The following is a 20,764-nucleotide window of genomic DNA, read 5'->3' as shown; positions in this document are numbered from 1 at the left end:
TTTTTATTCTAATCCTGCCTATACTGTTCCTAAGCCCTCTAAGGACAGTATCAGAGAGTAAATTATACTGCCCTCACAGAAATACTGTGAAAATAAATGAACAAGAAGAACTTAAAGAAAAGAAAAAGATACATGGTAAAAGCCAATGTTAGGTGACCCTTGGATTTGAATTTCTAATTTGATCAGTAGGTTTAGATTTGAAAAAGAAACTGAAGAAGTGATTGAATGTTTATTTATTTGTTTTTTACTCATACATATTTAAATACCATTACATTGTAGTTTTAAACCACATATATGAATTAACTTAAAAATTAGGTCAAATATGCACATAGGAATATAACAAAGAAAGAAGAAAGCGGTTAAAGTTATCTCTTTCACTAGTATTTGGCATTTGAAATTATTCAAAGGATATTAATAATTAACAAAAACATAAAGCAAAATATTATCTCTTGAACAGTTGTTATTTTTTTCTGATCAGTAGGTTCTGAAGGCATGCATATGAATACTTCTGTTTATGGAAGCTTTGATATAATTTGGTCACCTGTTCTAATTAAATATAGTCTCATATAGTCTTTTTGAAGCCATCCTAACTAGATATATTTTTAACCATTATGAAGATTCTCTTCTCTCCTTTTCTGTTTCAATATTATCAACCAAATGGAACTACTTTTCCAAAGATTGAACATACAGGAAAATTTTTGCATTTGTACCTCTAGAAATATAAAAATCAAAACAAGTTGTAAGAAAGGAAGTTTATGTATGTTTCTGGAACCTTTTTTTAAAAGATTTATTCACTTTATTTGAAAAGGCAGAGAGAGAGAGAGTGAGAGAGAGAACTTCCATCCATTGGTTTACTCCCTAGATGGCCGCAACGGCCAGAGCTATGCCAGTCCAAAGCCAAGAGCCAGGAATTTCTTCCTGGTATCCCACGTGAGTACAGGGGCCCAAAGACTTGGGCCACCTTCTGCTTTCTCAGGCCACAGAAGAGAGCTGGATCAGAAGAGGAGCATCCAAAACTTGAACTGGCTCCCATATGGGATGCTGGCACTGCAGACGGCAGCTTTACCTGCTAAGCCACAGCACCAGCCTCTGTTTCTGGAATCTTACAAGCCTAGTTTATTTTTTATTATTGTTTGTAGTATTATATGATCTTATCTGTGGACTTTCAGCAGATTCCAAGGGCATAATTATAAGACACCGAATTCTATGGTTGTGTCTGGGTGCTTGCTATGGAGGGTTTTTGCATAACTGAAAACTTGGTGTAGGTAGCATTCCCAAGTGTTGGAAAAAATGCAAAGGGTTTTCAAGAATTCAAATAGGTCTCAAAACGTGGGATTATTTGTTGATACACTTATCTGGTTCATTTTAGAACTCAATCAGTGGTGAGAGATATTGATGACGAATCCCACGATGGCTGTAAACCCTCTATTGACAGCTTCTGGGCAGCAGAGGATCCCACTGGTTCCCTCACCATTTGGACCTCCAATTGTGGACAGGTATTTCTTTCCAATGTAATGGTCTCATCGAGGAAATAATGGATAATCATTAAGTTTTGGAATATTAACCTCATTGTTGCTTTAAAGCCACAATGTGTGTGTGTGTGTGTGTGTGTGTGTGTGTGTGTTTAGAGAGAGAGATCTAGTATCTCTTCCTCTGCTTAAAAGGACACAAGTTCTTTCAGGTGGGGGCCCTGCCCTTAGAGCTCCTCTAATGTTAATCCCCTCCTTGAAGGCCCTGTCTCCAAATACAGTCATATTGGGGGGTTACTACTTCTACTTATGAAAGAGAACAGGGCAGTGAAGTCCATCATATTTGGGTAACCTATATTTCTTGTGATAGAACAATTCTTTTCTGTAGAATTTTTTGACTTTATGAGAAAAAATAAGATCCATTTATTCTTGTTCATGCAATGTGAACAATAAAGTTTGAATTGTAGAGATCACTGGAGTTTGACAAAATAAATGTGGACCCTGTGAGGCAGCAGTGACGGCTCAAATAATTGGGTCCATGTCAACCACATAGAAGAGCTGGATTGAGTTCCCAGCTTCTATTTTCAGTCATAGTGGATCAGGGGGTGGGAGATCTTTCTTTGTGTCTCAAATAAAAATAAACAAGTAAATAAACCTCACTGTCTAAGAATCAGAAATTTTGTGTAACTCTGTCCTCATTTTACCTAGTGCAATATCATTTTTTTTTTCTCCTAGAGATATATTGCCTTCCACTATAGCACCAACTGACCTGAGACAGTTTTGTGTTCCTTCCCAATTTGGATCCTCTGTTCTACCAAACACAAATATGCCAAGTATGTTGTCTAATCATCTCTACTCAGGTATGGAAAATAGATGTTTGGATCTCATCCTGTGGAGCCACTGTGATCTGGATGACTGTGTTACACTTTTCTCATTTTTCTGCTAGACTTTAGAGGTAGAACTGTGTGTTGGTTATGCTTGTATTTTCTACAAGGTTCAAATTGTGGTGCCATCCCTGTGTGACCAAATGTAAGTTGCTGAATTTCTCTGAACACAATCTTCTCCTCAATAACATGAAGAGTGGCAGTGTTACTGTCTAATCTATACATGAGGAACTAATGAGCTTAGGAGGAAATGAGATCTGAGTGTTAATGGGCTTGGAGCAGTTTATATGGGGCCTGATATGTTATACTGAGAACTTGGCTTTCTTTCTGAGTAAAAAGGAGGACTTCAAGAAAGGAGTGGGGTGGTTTGGATCTTATTTTTCCAAGAGCAGTTTAACTGCTGAGATGAGAACAGACTTGATAGGTTTAATGTACTTGGGATAAACTGATAGGAGTTAACAGCCTATTTAATTAGTCAAAAGGCTATGATGGTGTGACCTTGGGTGGTAACAGTAGGAGTAGTAAGGAGTGGTGGAGTCTATAATTATTTTCACAGCAGGCAGAAACAATAGGATCTTTTCAGTTTGAATCTGGAAGGTGAAAGAGGTAGGAGAGTGTTTCAAAAACATAATGGAGGGAGGGCCTAATGGAGGTACTGGGTGTAGCACAGCAGGTTAAGCTGCCAACTGCAACATGTCTGGGAAAGCAGCAGAGGATCCCTGCCACTCCATCTGGGGAGACCAAATGGAGCTCCTGGCTCCTGGCTTCAGCCTGTCCTAACCCCAGCCATTGCAGCCATTCTCTCTCTTTCTTTCTCTCTCTCTCTCTCTCTCCCTCGCTCTGTGTGTGTGTGTGTGTGTGCGTAACTCTGCCTTTCGAATAAATAAATAAATCTCTAAATAATAAATGTTTATTTTGGTGGAAACAATTTTGAAATTATATATGTAATTTCTTTAAAAATCTCATGGAGATGCATATTATGAAAAGCATGCATGAATTTAGAAAGTTTTCTGCATCAAAAATAAATTTATCCTTAAATTCAACTTTTCCACAAAATTTTCTGAAGTACCATTATATTAAGAATGATACCAGAAATTTGGAGCTGAGTAATCAGAAAGGTGGAGTCATTATTCCCTGAGTTAAGGAAGACTGTGGGAGGAACAGAGTTCATGGGGAGAGGGAGAGGGAGAGATCAGGGACTTAGCTTGCTCACAGTGCACTTGAGATGCAGCCAGCCAGTCAGGAAGACAGCTGAAGTTCAGGGAGGACTTCTGGAGACACAGCTTTGGAAGTCATAGGCTTGCATGAGACTACATAAGATCTTCTTTGGGGTGAGTCCAGAAGATGAGGCAGAATGAGAAAGGGACAGAGCAAATCAGTGAGCGGGGGAAGAATCCAAGAGAATATGGTGGCCTGAAAGCCATGGGAAGAAAGAGTCTTAGAAAGTGAGCAACTTTGTCTAGTAAGCCACGCATAGAGCAAGTGAGAGGAGGACTGAGAACACAGCATTAGATTTAGTGCTTTGTGGAGATCGTTAGTGATCTTAATAAGAGCAATTTGAGCAAAGTTTTGTTGATGAAAGCATGACTGGTAGAGATCAAGAACAGTCAGGAGATGAGTTTTCTTACAACACTGAAGATCTTATCTCCCTTGAACTAGATTCATGAGTTTCTGTCCCTGGTCTGCAACTCCAACAACTCTTACTACATAGGAATGATGTGAGTGAAAACCCGAACACAAGTAGAAAATAGGATTTGTGCCTGGGCCAGTGAACAGAGTGCCTGCCTCAATTTGAGCAAGTTGCCTACCACAGGACGTGGAACCATTGAACTGCAACACGAGTGAGCATCCAAGGAATGTAGCCCTTGTTGGATTTGAAACTAGACCTACCCAGTGGAGTAGTCTAAGAACCAAAGGAGGCATTGCCCATAGCAAATGCTGGATGGAAGCCCATCTGCCAGTAAGAATCCAGTAATCTGTAGCTCAGCTTTAAAGGCCACAAATCAATAGACTAGTAAAATAGTTTCATTGCTGAATCAGAGAGCCACTCTCCGTCATGAAGAACCCATCAGCTGCCAATATTTGGATAAACTGACAGGCAAGGACATAGGTCTCTTGCTTTAAGGCTGAAGTGTCAGAATAGCAGGAGCAAGTTAGCGCCTCAGTACTGCAGAAACTGAGCCACTAAGCAGAACAGGAGCTAACATGGGATCTAACATGGGGATAGCAGGGAGTGAATTAGTACAGCTTAACTAGCAGTGAAGGTTGGTGTTTTATTATTTGGTGTCACCTATTTGGGAGAGAGAAAGAACCTTAGAATGGATTTAGTGAGTCCAGATTTCAGAGATTGCTAGCATCTGGGAATTAGTATTATGTCCCCTAAACTGGACTTTTCCATATGAACTTTATCTGTATCACACGCAGTGCCGTGCTTGGCAATTTCATGTGTGCCAGTTATCCCAAAGAGTATCTTGAAGCCACTGGACTATAAAAACCTTTAGAGTTAGAAGACTTTCCATAGGTCACATCATCCAGTCTCAGAATCTACAAACTACAAAGAATTTCATTAAAAAAATATGGTTTATTTCAAGATAGATTATTAGGAGGAATTTAATGAGCTTTGCTAGCTTGGTGCTAAGTGAGTATAAGAAATAGCTTTGCCCTCATGGTGCTTACTCTTACTAAGGAGAGCAAATTTACACAAGAAAAAATATCATCCACTGCAACAGTGTATAACTGAGTATATTTTGTGCACATACCACTTTGATGATGTAGTCTGTAGTTGTTGTCTGTAAGGATTTATACACACAAGAGAGAGGAAGGGCTTAGACAATGGTACAGCCATTTGACAGGGTAATTTTAAGTCTGTTAATCCAATAATTTTTAAAATGTGCTTCTATTTTCCCTTGTTTTCATTTCCATTTCCTAGAAAGTCATTTTCTTGTATTTTATAAAGAATTGTTTGCTGATGGGTTAGAAAGGTAAAGAGAAAATAACTAAAACTAGTCCTACATGATAGGTGGTTTGGAAAGCACCAAGGTATGCTGTGAGTGCATTATGAGGCCAGAAAAGGGGAAAATCAACACAGCATCAAGTTGTATGCCAGGCAAGAGCAGAGCCTAAAAATTGTGTGCTGCCGCCATTATTGTAAGATACTTTGGAAGGCTGACATGAGCAGAAGGATGGAATTGCTGCCAGAAATTCCAGAAAAATCCTTCTGAAAAAATAATTCCACCTTAGATATACTGAAGTGTGCATTGAGCAATTTGTGTAGCGTTATCTACTTAAAGCCTCATTGCATTTCTTTCTAGGATTTCTATACATCAAGAAGTACTCTTTTTTAAAAAAAAAAAAAAGTCAACTGTTTCCTCTTCTACCTCCCCCCAAAAAAACCTATAAATTTTTACTTCAAGAGCAGTAGATGAAGGGAGGCAGGCAGTGAGGAGGTGTCCATTGAAGGAGGCAGAGCTTCTGTTAGATAGGAGATATTGGCTCTGGAGAGCCACTCTATAGCGTGAGGCTACAGTTGGTAACAGTGCACTGTGTGCTACATTTTTTACCTTGGAAAAAGGGGGCCTTAAATGTTCTTTCCATACAAAAAAAAACATGAATAAGTTACTTAACTGGATTCAATCATTCAGCAATGTGTACATTTATGAAAACACCTCACTCTGTGCCCCATTAAATAAGTAGAATTTAAAGACAAAAATAAACAAAAAGCAAGAGGCCAGGAGATTGATTTACAGCTCCTACACAACAAGAAATTGTCACCAGATGTTAGACCAACAGTTAATCAAAGAAATCAAAAATTACCTAACATTTATCAGTTATCACCAAAATGAATCTAAGAAACTGAGTGGCAATGATCTAATAACATTTCTTTTTTTTTTTTTTTTTTTTTGGACAGGCAGATTTAGACAGTGAGAGAGAGAGCGACAGAGAGAAAGGTCTTCCTTTTCCGTTGGTTCACCCCCCAAATGGCTGCTACAGCCTGCGCACTGCGCCAATCTGAAGCCAGGAGCCAGGTGCTTCTCCTGGTCTCCCATGCGGGTGCAGGGCCCAAGCACTTGGGCCATCCTCCACTGCCTTCCCAGGCCACAGCAGAGAGCTGGACTGGAAGAGGAGCAAGCGGGACAGAATCTGGCGCCCCAATCAGGACTAGAATCTGGGGTGCTGGTGCCGCAGGCGGAAGACTAGCCAAGTGAGCCACAGTGCCGGCCAATCTAATAACACTTCTAACACTGTGCTCAGATGCTTTTGTTTTGCAGATACTGTTTATTTTTTTTTATTTTTTTTTTTTATTTTTTTGACAGGCAGAGTGGACAGTGAGAGAGAAGGAGAGACAGAGAGAAAGGTCTTCCTTTTGCCATTGGTTCACCCTCCAATGGCCGCCACGGCTGGCGCACCGCGCTGATCTGATGGCAGGAGCCAGGTGCTTCTCCTGGTCTCCCATGGGATGCAGGGCCCAAGCACTTGGGCCATCCTCCACTGCACTCCCTGGCCACAGCAGAGAGCTGGCCTGGAAGAGGAGCAACTGGGACAGAATCCGGCACCCCGACCGGGACTAGAATCCAGTGTGCCGGTGCCGCAAGGCGGAGGATTAGCCTATGGGCCATGGCGCCGGCCCACAGATATTGTTTAAATCATTATATTTGACCTTACTGTAGTCAAATGCATGGTTTTAATTTGTGGATCATGATTTTTGTTTTGTTTTGTTTTGTTTCTTCTTTGTGTGTGTGTGTGTGTTTTTTTTTTTTTTTTTTTTTTTTTTTTTAAGGTTGGGGCATTTTACCATCTGAATCTGTAAAGGCAGTGACCAGAAGGAATGAAATGACCCAAAGGCGTCATACTGCCAGGTAACTTAACAGTGTTGTTTTCCTTATTTTTCTATAAGGATTTTTTTTTTAATTTTTATTTATTTATTTATTTATTTATTTGAAAATCAAAGATATATACACTGAGAGAGAGACAGACACAGAGAATTCTGCTAGCTCACTATCCAAATGTCTGCAACAGCTGGGTAGGACCATGCTCAAGCCAGGAGACCTGGACTCCATCTAGGTTTCCAATGCAGTAGCAGGGACCCAAGTACTTGAGGATCACTTGCTGTCTCCTAGGGTACACATTAGCAAGGAAGCTAGAATCAGCAGTGGAGCTCAGTCTTGAACACAGGCACGGGATGCAGGTGTCCCAAGTGGTGTCTTAACCTCTGTGCCAAACACCCATCCCAAATTTTATTTATTTTCTATCCAATCTGTTTTTCATTTATTCATTTGTTATGTATATATGTGCGTGCAACCAGATCACTCTTTATGGAAAGCTGGGAGGCAGAATTGTCATCAACTCAAGAAGTACAGGGCATGAGAAAGTTCTAGACAGTGATCCTGAGAGTTCGAAAATGCAAGAGGAAAAAATCCTAGGCCAGACTCAAGCAGTTCCTTATGGAGAGGATGACGATGCAAAAGACTCAGAAATTGGAGCATGCAGTGTGTGTGTGTGTGTGTGTTTCATGATTAAGATTTTTGTGAATTTTTTGAGTACTCCTCATTTGCAGATTTCAAAATTTTTCTGTACCAACATCAACTCACATTTTAATTCAATTTTCCATGAACTTTCTGAAGTATTCTTTTAGATAAGACAAATTGTCTTGTTTTTTCTTTTTTCTTTTTTTGACAAGACAAATTAATAAGTGTATCTATATAATACTTGAATACACATGTGTGCACACACACACCCTGATTATGTACAGAAAGCATTTCAGGCAGATTACAAAAATAAACGTATTCACAGGTTTTTTAAGGATTAAAAAGGAGATGAGAAACCACACCATAAAGGTAATAGTGGTAGGAGTCTACAGATTACAGTAGTTTGACAGTGTTCCCTAATTAAATGCCTTGTGATTCCTCCGAAATTCACATTGGCATTTCTGTTTAAAACAACTTCAAACTTGCTAAAAGGCAGCAGCCAATTTTTCCAACCTCACTTCAGACTATACCACCGGAGCCCAGACAACCCCATTCGGCTTAACAGTGGCCACCAGTGACAAGGAAAGCAAACACTAATGTCTAGGGTGTGGCCTAGGGAGAGAGAAGGCTTAGAGTCAATTTTCTTGTCACTGAACACTAAAGGGTTCAGGTGATGACCAAAAGCAAAGTGAAAGAAGCAAGAGCAGCCTCTGGCTCAGCAGTTGAGACATCACTTGGGATGTCTGTACCCCATACCAGAGCACCTAGTTTGAGTCTCCGCTCCTCTGCTTCAGATACAACTTCCTTCTGATGCACAGCCTGGGAGGCAGCAGTGATGGCTTAAGGGTTTGGGTCCCCGGCACCAACGTGCAAGACCCAGATTGAGTTCAGGGCTCCTGGCTTTGGCCGGGCCCAGTCATGGCCATTGTGGGCATTTGGTCAGGGAACCAGCAGGTGAAAGATCTCATCTCTTTCCCTGATTTTCAAATGAAATGAAAATAAATGTTTAAAAATTATTTAAAATGAGGTAAACAAAAGCACCAACAGGTCTTTAGCCCTGTTCACCTTTCCCAGCCACTTACATTGATTTATAACTGTTGAGACTGGGGTTGACTGGTTATCTTTCCTGAGTCCCTCTCAGATTTTACTGCAGGGTTTTAAACTTCTTCCCTGTACTTTAATTTCTTTGAAGATTAATCTCTGGCAAGATATTAACCTGTCCTATTACCCCATCCCTTCTAAACTTTCCCTATTAGAGGTTATGTTCTAAAGACTGGCCTTGAACTTCCATGGTGATATTCAGCCAAACCCCTCACCTTCAGATCCAATGCCAAACTCTGCTTCCCCATTGGCTTTGTGGGGATTCATGTTTCCATTGATCAGACTTCAGAGAAGCAGTGTGGGATGCAGGAAAAAATAGCAGTGCTATCTTAGGAAAGACAAGGGGCCATTAAAATAATATTTCTAATGGTTTTTCTTAGGTTGCATAAAACATCTTGTTTTGATTTTAGGACAGAAATGGAAATGTATGCTATTTACCAGCAAAGGAGAATGGAAAAAGTTAGTCCTAAGGGGCTAGCAGGCCTAGGTGTACCATTGCTGTATGGTTCTGGTCTCCCAGCTGGCCTGGCTGCCTATCACAGCCGGAGTGTGCACCCTGCCAGCGACCTGCATTTTCACAGAAGCACCTTCAGAAACCTTCAGGAAAACCCCATGCTGGTGGCAACCGGCCCACACTTTATAGACAGCTGGGGACAGAAATGCCGTCGACTCAGAAGAGGCACGGAGAATCAGAAAGTTCTAGACAGTGATACTCAGAGTTCCACAACTCAAGCAGAGGAAAAAATCCTAGGCCAGATTCCTGCAAGTCCCTATGAAGAGACTGAGTATGCAAAAGACCTGGAAACTGCAGCGCATGACAATCAGAAGTCAAATGAAATCCATGAAAAGCCGCTGAGTGCTCTTTCCAGTACCTGTGGAGAGCTTGAGCCCACTCACAGGAATCCCTGGGGATCCCAGGCGGCTCCCCTGGAAGCAAAGGCCTGGGATGGTGGGAAAGAGAAGACTTCAGAGCAGATCTTTGCAGTCTGTGGGGAAAGGAATGGGGCTTGTCCTGCAGTTCCTCCAGCGGCTCTGCCAGGTGGGTGTCCAGGGGCCATTAGCAGTCCTTGTGAACCAAAGAATGCCAGTCCTTGAGTTATTGCATAGTGCCTCTATGTGACCATCGTGCCTCTTTTTACCCTTCATTCTCTTAATCCTGTTTGGAATTACCTCTTCTTAAAGTCACTTCATTACATCAGATCTAATAAGCTGTATCAATGAAACTAGCCTCTATTTATGTAATGCTAATTAAGAGAGTTTTCACTCTGGCCTCAGAATCAGCCCTAAAGGCATTCGGATCTGGCTGAAAAGCCCACGAGAGTATTTCAGGCATGGAAAGCCAAGACACTCTGGCAAAAGATCTCTGCGAGTGAGATCCCAGTGGAAAGAACAGGTCTTCAAAGAAGGAGGTACCTTTCTCTGAAGGGAGGAGAGAACCTCCACTTTGACTATGACCTTGTCTAAACAAGATAAGAATCGGAGAACTCAGAGGGCTTCCATAGCCTTGGAAACTCATGACTGGAGCATAGGGAGACTACTGATGCCATAGACAGGAGTGTCAATTGGTAAAGTCAACAACAGGAGTCACTGTGCACTTACTCCTCATGTAGGATCTCTGTCCTTAATGTGCTGTGTATTGAGATTTAATGCTATAACGAGTACTCAAACAATATATTTCACTTTGTGTTTCTAAGGGGGTGCAAACTGTTGAAATCTTTACTTAATGTATACTAAACTGATCCTTTGTAAAAAAAAAAAAAAAAAAAAAAAAAGAAATTATCAACTCCCAACTTGACTCTCACTGGGATTAAACATGACAATAGGTCTGATCTGATTTCATCATCATTTAAAAAAAAATCATCTATTATTTTTCACTTTATGTTTCTGTGTGAGAGCAAACTGTTGAAATCCTTACTTAATGTATACTAAGCTGATCTTCTGTATATTAAGATAATCGAAAATGAATCTTGATGTGAATGGAAGGGGAGAGGGAGTGGGAAAGGGGAGGGTAGTGGGTGGGAGGGACGGTATGTGGGGGAAGCCATTGTAATCCATAAATCGTACTTTGGAAATTTATATTCATTAAATAAAAGTTAAAAAAAAAAAAGAGAGTTTTCAACCAAGGCTGAGAAAGTAAGTATAAGGAAGTATTGGGAAATCTACCAGAATTTTTCACTTAAATTTTCATTTAATTTACTATTAGTTTTTTTTAACACAAAATAGGATGACTTCTTGATTTATAGTATAAATTTTCACTCCCTTGCACTTAAGTGTGGGGGAAAAAATCAACAGTTAATCAGGAGCATTGTCTTCCGTCATACTTACAGTTGTGATACCTTTGAACCTGAAAGAGTGAACACACAAACCTGAAAACATACATGCTGTTTAGCGTCCTAGAACTTCTTTAGGTAAAAATATTTTAAGGCACAGGAATTTTGGAGTGTGTGTTCTTTAGCCTCTATACAACTGCCTCCCTGCAAAGTGTTAATTTGTTATTTTGATATAGGTGCAACAAAATTCTTGCATCACCCAGAGAGTATAGTCATCACAAAATGCCGTGGAATGTGGTAGTGTTAATTTGGAGAATGAAACCCACAGAACATTTCTGTTGGAACCTGGGAGGAGGTTGCATAAATCTAGAATTTCTTTGTTCATTTACCATAATGCTGCCTTTAAAAATCCTTTTAGAGGGGAGTAAGAAAAACAAGGTAGCTAAGCTTTTAGGAACTATCTCCCAGTAATGTCATATCTCTGAGGGAGTTCACACATCAGTTTCAGGGAACATGCTGTGGTGACAGAATACGAGACAGTTAATGTAACCTGTGCTCCGAACTGTCCCTGGAAATTTTTATATCACCAAATAATCTTCTTTCCATTTCCAAGGAACCCAGGCACTTGTTACAATCAGAGAACATCTGTGTTTGGATGCAGATATTCAGAAATGGACAGTGGACGATGTGCACAACTTCATCAGCAACCTTCCCGGTTGTTCACACTATGCTCAGGTGATCTGTATTTTAGTCTTTTCATAAAAGTATGTGATCATCACTATGATGAAATGCCCGAGGTAGGTTAACTTTATAAAAAAAGAAAGAGATCTGTTTAGCTCACAATTTTGGAGGTTCAAGGGCCCTGTTGTGTGAGTCACAGCAGCACAGATGGCAATGTGAAAGGAAGGATCTCACTTGGAAACGAAAAGGCAGAGACCCTGGGGTCAAACTCAGGCTTTTAAAACATCAGAACTCACTCCAGGAGACTAGTATTCATCTCCTAGGGCAGTGCCCCCAGTGACCTAAGGAATTCCCACTACCCTCCCTCTCAAAGATTCCATCAGCCCTGCATCACCACGCTGCATCCAAACTCCAAACATGTGATCCTGTGAGGGACAAGTGACAGCCAAACCAGAGAAGCCAGCCAGCTTGAATTGTGTAACCTGCTTGGTGAGTTTTGTCAGACTTGCATTTTGTCCCCAGAGAGGATTCCTACTCATTCCCCTTTTTATGTCATTGTCTCCTCTGGAACAGGTGCCCCTGGCTGGTAGAGCTTAGATCATGAGCCCATACCCCACCATCAGAAGAGGCTGAGAAAGTCAGTGTCCAGCTTTAGCTTCTGTGCCATCAAGAGTCCTGAAAAGTAGGGATTCTCCCAGAATTAGAGGGAAATTCAGAGGCTAAACATCCAAAAAGAATGAAGAATGTCTACTATGTTCCCTGTTCATCTACAGCTTTAGAGCACATTCTTCCACATCAAGTTTGAGGCTGTTCCTTAAGTTATAGAAATGTCTACTTCATTCTTAGTAGGACAAGAAAGTGATAGAATGGAGAAGTAGAAAATTAACTATTTTGAGGATCCATGTTTATGCTAGAACATACATAAAAATGCAGACACACATAATTCAATTTGGTAGGTAAGTTATAGTGGACTTTCAGAACAGTTGGAGAGAAAACTAGTCTCACTCATATGGGAAAATTGGTGACAATAATCAAGGATCGGTAACTTTTTGAGGTTTATGCCACAACTCCATTTTCATGCATATAACTTTCTTTTTTGAGTGATTCAGTAACACAATTCTGAGCAACAAAGTATCTGCTCAATGTGGTCTCATTATCTTTGGTTTGCATGCTAAAACAACAAAAGGACATTATGGTTTAACTGTATCACAATTAACTGATTTTATAGCTGATTTTTTTCAGAACTCAGTTTTGTGAAGTGTTTTCCTACAGCACAACATTTTGAATTCTTATTTCCTTTCTTTTTAAAAATTCTATTTATGGAACTTATGGAAAAGCTGTATAGAATAGTAACTAAGAGTATGGCTTCTGAAGCCAGGCAATACAAAGTCAAAACCTGGCTTTTCCACTGTGTGTGTGTGTAACCTGGGACAAGTTGCCACTCTTCTCTGTGCCTCAGTTTTTCATCTATAGAATGTGGGTGATAGTGATAATTCATTTTCAAAGGATGATTGTGAGCATTAGCAAGTGCCTGGCACCTGGTTAAGTACTCAATACATGCTAATTTCATCATTAGCTCATTATATTCTAGCAAGAGCAGAACATCAAATTACTTCTGAGGCAAATTATGTTCCTTAGGTCATCCATTTTTTGTCTTTTTGCACAGCCTGGTAAAAAAATTTGTGCTAATTTCTCCTATAAGTGGGTATACCCTTATTATCTTGTAGTAGTCATTATGCATTTTTCAAACATGTCTGTACCACTGTCGAGTGCCACATCAGCCACTGGTGCAAAGAAGTTACTAAGTTCCAATAACACAGAGACAAAGAACCTCCCGGGTAACAAGCATGTGACTGCTGAAGTCTGGTGTACTGAGCTTGCTTGAATTCTGGTTATTCTTTGTCAGCCAGTGACCTATAGTCATAAACGTGTAGTTTATAATCACTGCCCTCATGATAAGTAATGTTACATGCATTTCCTAGTTATCATCCCAAATGTCCCATGACAGTCCACTGACTCCTCACCTCACAGATGTCAGTGCCCCTTTCCCACCCCAAGTGAAAGCAGTTATTTCTAGGTATTTCTCAGATGTGTTTAGGATCATGTCTGGCTTTTGTTTCCTCATTAAAGTCTACTTCCTCCAAGCTATTGCAGGTGATATCAACTGCAAGATGCCACTACTCTGCTGTGCATACGCCCTGCTGTTACATACAGAAATGGGGAGAACCCCCTGATGCAGTGGGGAGCACTGGGAGTGATAGCCCTGAAGCAACATAGCCTCTATTTTTTACATTATTTTACAGATTTATTTACTTATTTGAAAGGCAGAGTTACAGAGAAGCAGAGACAGAGAGAGAGAGAGAGAGAGAGAGAGATCCTCCATCTGCTGGTTCACTCCCCAGATGGCCACAACTGGCCGGAGCTGCACCAATCCAAACTCAGGAGCCAGGAGCCTCCTCTGGGTCTCCCATGCAGGTACAGGGGCCCAAGGACTTGGGCTGTCTTCCACTGCTTTCCCAGGCCATAGCAGAGAGCTGGATTGGAAGTGGAGCAGTGGGACTCAAACCAGCATCCATATGGGATGCTGGCGCTGCAGGTGGTGACTTTACCCCCTATGCTACAGCAACGCCCCCCCCCCTTTATTTTCTTAAAAAATGTATATATTAATTTTCACTTATTTGAGGATCAGAGAGAGAGCTTCTATCTGTTGGTTTACTCTCCAAAGGCCCACAACAGTCAAGGGTGAAGCCAGGAACCCAGAACTCAATTCAGGTCTCCTGCATAGGACCCCAGTACTTGAACCGTCACCTTTTGTCTCTCAGGATACATATTAGCAGGAAGCTAGGATTGGAAACAGAGATGGGATCAAAGCCAGTCACTCTGATCTGGGATGTGGGTGTCCCAAGCTGTGTCTAAACAGCTGCCCCAAACACCTGTCCCACAGCCCATCTTTAAGTGGGCCACACCAAAGCCCTGGAGCTAGTCAGAGTTACACCCCTCTGTCCTCTTCACCTCTGCCTTAGCTACCTGCTCAGCAACCTCCAACCACCCGCCTCCTGTAAGCAGAAAAAGAAATTCAGAGAAAAAAGAAAATAGAAACCCAAAGCCCTGAATTCTTTCAAAAATATTTATTTATTTAATTATTTGAAAGGTGAAGTGAGAAAGGGAGAAACAGAGACAGAGCGAGATCTTCCGTCTGCTGAGTCACTTCCCCAGATGCCCACAAGAGTCACGGCTGGGAAAGGAGTGCTGATGTAAATGTATGGAAAGTGTATTTATGGTGGCAATCCTACCTCATTACTCTTCTCTTTGTAAGGATTCCAGGCCAATCCCAGAAGCCAGGAACTCCATCCAGGTCTCCCATGTGGGTGGCAGGAAACTAAGTACCTTGACCATCACCTGCTATCTCCCAGGCACATTAGCAGGAACTCGTATCAGAAGCAGAGGTGGGACTCTATCCCAGGCACTCTGACAGGGGACACAGCATCCCAAGCATCAGCTTAACCACAGTACCCACAACACCCATCGTTTAACTTTAAATAGATAGGTAGAACAGGTTGGCGACTCACCTATTTAGGAACATTCAGGAGATTCTGCAGCACTGTTTGTTGTAAGTAAGAAGCCTGCAGATAAAATATGCTTGCTCTAAAATAAATTATTAAAAATGTATGTATATGTAAGATTTTAGGTTCATTCCTCAGAATAAGAAGGAATTCCTACCTAGTAGCTTCTTTCTCTTTTCTGTTCTTTTCTATATAAAGTAGGAAGCTATATGATTTGCTGAAAATGAAAGAGGACTTCTTAGGGTCTAAATTTGAGGAGGGTGGAGAAAGCTCACCAGTGAACACAGAATCGTCCTCCAGTTGAAGTAGGAATTCATGAAGTTATTTTCTGTCTGTCAGTCCAGTTTGTATCCACCTCTTGACCTGCCTGCAGCTTCTGTCCACCTGCAGACTTCCTAGCTTCTGGAAGAAAGGAAGGCGTGGTCACCTCCAAGAAAGAGTCAGAACAAAGAGGCTGCTGGAAAGATCCAGTGGTGACACTGCTCACTTGGGTCCTCCCTTGACCAGTCACCAAGGCCGTGGACAGAAGACACCACACCTGTAGATGGGAGGGAAGACACTCGTCTGTGACAATTTGACCCACATGCCTTCACTCAGAGTAGTTTGCCCAGTGATTGATTCAGCCTGCAATGTTTACTTTGTACTTTCCACCATTTAACAACAGCCTTTGCATTTGGGCTACACTGGTAAAGAAGACAGGGGCCCTGCTCTTGAATAATGATGATTCCAGGTGGGAGTGAGTTCTGTAAACACAGCATTATACATCACTGCCAGGGTTACTAATGAGCACAAACAGTGCACTTCTGGAAGCACAGAAAAGAGAACTAAACGTAGAAAGTCTTATGAATTCTTTGTGTCATCCTCAAGCAGGCTTAACTTGTTTCCCCCAAGACTGAAATATCTGTATGTGAAACAAGCACTTAAAAAAGGACGTTTGGACGAGGTTAACACATTTTGTGTTTAATAAGGTATTTAAAGACCATGCGATTGATGGGGAGACTTTGCCACTACTCACAGAGGAGCATCTTCGAGGCACCATGGGACTAAAGCTAGGACCAGCATTAAAAATTCAATCGCAGGTATGGTGATTTGATAAAATGAAATATGTATTAATGGTGTGAAGTTTAAAAGAAAAATGATATTTTTGTCTTTTTGTAATATAAATAACATTTATTTAATCTCTTTCATTTAAGCTTTTCCTCCCTGTGGCTGGGGACTTGCTAGAAGTAGTGGAAGCTGGAGACATGGGGATGGGCTGCTGGTACACACTCTTGGATATAAATGGGAAAGCTGTAGGCAGTGTTGTGCTGGCAAATGTTTAACAGCTAGGTCTTTTTACAATCCAAATGAGGGGCAGCATTGTGGTGCAGCAGTTTATGCTGCCGGTTTTATCAGGCAGCATCCATATCACAGTGCCAGTTTAAGTCCAGGCTGTTCTACTTCGCATCTAGTTCTCTGCTAGTGTGCCTGGGAGGATGGCTCTATCAACCAGGTGGGAGACTAAGGTGGAGTTCTGGGTTCCTGGCTTTAGCCTGGTCCAGCCCTGGCCATTGTGGCCCTTTGGGGAGTGAACCGGAAGATGGCAAATCTGTCTCTTCCCCTCTAACCCTAATCCACCAGACTCTATATAAAAATACAACAAATAATCTCATTAATCCATAAGCAGACCATGTTACTTTTCTGCTCAAAACCCTGAAATAGCTCCCCATTTCCTTCAGAATCAAAAACCAAAGTCCTATATCATTTGTGTTCCTCCCCTTTTAACACCAGCTCACCTTACTGGTCTTGTCTTCCATGTCTTTCCTTCTTGCTAATTCTGCACTTGCTCACTTGGCCCTATCTGCTCCTTAAGCACTCTGGGCTTGCTGCATCTCAGGGCCTTCCCACTGCTGCTGCTGTTCCCCACCTAGGGTGCTCTTCCTTCAATAGCCTCATTTCTATTCCCTCATCTTCATCTTTACTCAGCTACACTCCTCCCAGGCACACTCCTGATAACCATTTTCCTGCTCTGTTTTTCCTCCCATAACACTTATCACCTTCAAGCATGCAATGTAATTTACTTGTTTGTTGTATTCAGTATTTATTGTGATTTTATCCATCCTACTAGAATGTAAATTCCATGAGGAAAAGAATCTTTATGTATTCAGTGGGATGATGTATCCTCAGAACATACAAGACTCATACTAGGTCAATAATTACTTATTGGAAGAATGAGCTTCCTAAAAGTGAGTCCAAGAAGCAGCAGCTACTTTGTCCTAGAATTTATGCAGGACTGCAGCTAATCACAATAAACATTTATGTCAGGAGCTGAGATTTCAGAATGTCTTTCCAAAATCATTTTTATTTATGTAAAATGTTTAGGATAAAGTTCTTTTTTCTAATGTAAATAATCCTTTTGACTCTTTTTTGTTTCCATTTTTTATTTTGGAATAATATTATATACAGAAAAGTTGCAAAAACAGTACACAGAGTTCACCCATTCTCTCTTAATATCTTACAGTCCCTGCTGCGCTTGTCAAAACTAAGAAATTAACATTAACACAATATGATGTTCATTTTTAAATTTTAAATTTTGTTTGTTTAGTAAGTATACTTTACCTCCTGGCATACTTATGATGATATCTCTTGGGATTTTTTCCCTCAAATCAAATGTATTTGCCTTTGATTTGTCATTCACTTTTGGTATATTCATCTCTTACATATATGTATCTCCATGAAGCCCAACTGAGAGATGATGTCCTGGGTGTAGTGTTCCAGCACAATAGCACAGGACTCCTACAGGTGCTGGGGGAAGGCCCAGTTGGTGGCAGATATCAGCCAAACTGGACAGTGATAGAGTCCTTGGGGTTGGGAATTTCCAGGGCTCCAACTGAAGCAGCAGAATTGAAAGTCTGAGCAACACTTGGAAATTCCAGAAAGTAAACAGACAAGAGATGGTTCATCAGTGAATACATAATAAGACCTCAATCTCCAAAATGGGCACTGATGGCAAGATTCCACTATAAGCATGGCCAAGAAGGAAACCTGGGGCAGACATGGAGCACAGCAGTTAGGCTGCAAGCTGGGATGCCTGCATCCTATAGTAGAGTGCTGGTTTCAGTCCTGGATCCTCCACCCCCAGAAACAGCTTCCTGCTAATGCATACCTTGGGAGGCAGCAGATGATGGCTCAAGTAGATTGGTCTGTGGCATCCACATGGGAGACCCAGATTCAGTTCTGGCCCAGCCTTGGCTATTGCAGGCATTTGGGGGGGGGGGGTGTGAATCAACAGGTGGGAGTTTCTCTCTCTCTCTCTCTCTCCCCCTCTCTCTCCCTCTCTTTCTCTCTCTGTCTCTTGCTCCCTCTCTCCCTCCTCCTCCCCTGCCTTTCAAATAAAATGAATATTTTTAAGAGAAGGAGGATATTCACCCTCCAGAACAGAAGTATAGAAGCTGGATCTGAAATGGACATGCAGGCAAAGGATGGAAGAAGAAGAAAACATTCCTGGAATTGAGAACTCATATATGAATATGTTGACAGAATGGAGGCAGCTTGGGATTTGAGCTGACAATATAGCCTGGGTGCCATCCAGCATCAGCTTGGTTGCATGGGCAACTAAAGCCTAGTGCTTAGTGTTGGAATACAAAGTCCCAGAGCAGTCTTGTTTATGTCTCACCAGGCATATGTCAAGTTTGCCTAAAGATTTCTAGCCTTGCACTGGACATTTTATGAAGTGATTAAGATACCCTTAGGACAACTTCATCTCATGTTGCAGTGCCTGGGTTTAAGTCCCACCTCCACTACCAATTCTAGCTTCCTGCTAATGCATACACCAGAGGCAGCAGGTGATGGCTCAAGTACTTGGGTCCCTGCCATCCACATGGGAAACCCAGATTAAGTTCCTAGCTCCTGGGTTAGGCCTGCCCAGCCCTGGCTGTTGTAAACATTTGGGGAGTGAATCAGCAGTTGGAAGACATCTAAATATCTCTGCCTTTCAAATTAATTAATTAATTAATTGTTAAAAATAATTTTAGCTTCAGCCTGGAGAAGACTGTGATGGGAGTTCCTGTGGGACCGGTGGGGGAGGGTGAACCCAGAGTGAAATCACTGTGAGTACAGATGAACCACAGAAGGACCGGGAAGGGGAATGGCAGACAGGGCCACCTTCGTACCCAGATTCACAGCAGCAATCGCTGTGTGATTCTGAGTGAGAGAAAAGCTCTCCAATTCCTGGAACTGAGACCCCCACAGCTCTTAGAGATGCTCCATGCCATTACCTCAGCCTCCCACCACTCCTCCCTGCCCTGTTTAACCACAGGTTATGGAAAGAACTCATAATTACTCCAATTATTTTATCTTCAAAGGTATCTCAGCATATGGGAAGTCTGTTCTACAAGAAAAGCCTTTCACTTCCTACCCATGCAAGACAAGCACTCGATCACCCAGCAGATCCATCTCCTCTTTTGGATTTTAATTCCTGGAGTGAAAGGTTGAACATTCCTTGTCCCCAAGAGATATCAGTTCCTAAGGGAATGGAGCAAGATAACATGAGAAATTAAAAACCACCAAGGAACAGAAGTAGTCTAGGCTATTACAGAGGTGTGTGAGGATTTCCCAGAGCCAGACAGAGGACGAGAGAGCAGGAGGCTGGCCCTTCTGGAGCTGTCTTAGAGGAGACTTTACAAGAAAGCCCAGCACCAAGGGACCATGGAGCACCAAGGGACCATGGGCCTGTCTTTGGAAGCAATTGGCAGTGAAAGAAAGAATTTACAAACAGCAAGGAAGCTACAGTTGGGAAAACGAAAGAGCCGAAGCTGAAGTAACAGCTCCTTCCTGACCTTTCTTTGCTCATTTCCCACCCACAACCTCTGAAGAGACAAAGGCTGGGAGCAGAAGGAGGCAGAAGAGGAAAAGGGAGTAGAATGAAGCCCAGGACCGGAGAAGCTGACCCCGAGTCCGACACCTTTTCCCATCTCAGACTGCCAGCCTAACGCAGGCCCAGCTGTGACGTTCCCAGTGTGGCTGACTTCGGGACTGAGTATTTTCTTTCTGAAATGAAACTGTGTTGGACCTGGCGGCATCCTTGTTATCTGACAGGAAGATGAGAAGTTATGGCGCCCACCTGGGACTCCACCCCAGGGGCAGGGAGGAGTTATCTCTGCCAAGCAGGCTTCAGCTGGCCAAGGAGAGGAAGCGAGGAGAGCAGCTTCCTGTTTGTGCCCACAGAGTCCCATGTTGCACCACAGTGTCTGGCAAGTGTCTCTAGAAAGATAACAAGAAAAGGTTGACAACTTGTTGAAGCAGGGGCCTAGCTGACAGGACTATGGGGAAGACGTCTTACCCTGTACCCAC

The 20,764-nt window shown here is 41.9% G+C and overlaps 1 protein-coding gene across 1 annotated transcript; it reads left to right on the top strand.

The window, feature by feature from the left end:
* The first annotated feature begins 1,395 nt into the window (after nucleotides 1-1,395).
* On the top strand, nucleotides 1,396-20,117 carry SAMD7 (sterile alpha motif domain containing 7). Its single transcript, XM_002716392.6, has 7 exons — nucleotides 1,396-1,496; nucleotides 2,205-2,329; nucleotides 7,131-7,209; nucleotides 9,330-9,958; nucleotides 11,803-11,924; nucleotides 16,402-16,512; nucleotides 19,777-20,117. Exons 1-7 carry the CDS (start codon nucleotides 1,396-1,398, stop codon nucleotides 19,969-19,971), a joined length of 1,362 nt encoding a protein of 453 aa, XP_002716438.3. The 3' UTR covers nucleotides 19,972-20,117.
* Nucleotides 20,118-20,764: the final 647 nt, after the last annotated feature.

This window comes from Oryctolagus cuniculus, chromosome 4, assembly GCF_051225735.1.
Source record: "Oryctolagus cuniculus isolate XC-2025 breed Fujian yellow rabbit chromosome 4, ASM5122573v1, whole genome shotgun sequence".
NCBI lineage: Eukaryota > Metazoa > Chordata > Mammalia > Lagomorpha > Leporidae > Oryctolagus > Oryctolagus cuniculus.
This window is presented reverse-complemented; position numbering and strand designations above follow the sequence as displayed.

Coding starts and splice junctions, on each gene's coding strand:
- SAMD7 (XM_002716392.6), top strand. CDS start 1,396: ATGACGAATCCCACGATGGCTGTAAACCCTCTATTGACAGCTTCTGGG. Junction 7,210..9,329: donor CAAAGGCGTCATACTGCCAG/GTAACTTAACAG, acceptor TTTTGATTTTAG/GACAGAAATGGAAATGTATG. Junction 9,959..11,802: donor TCCTCCAGCGGCTCTGCCAG/GTGGGTGTCCAG, acceptor TCCATTTCCAAG/GAACCCAGGCACTTGTTACA.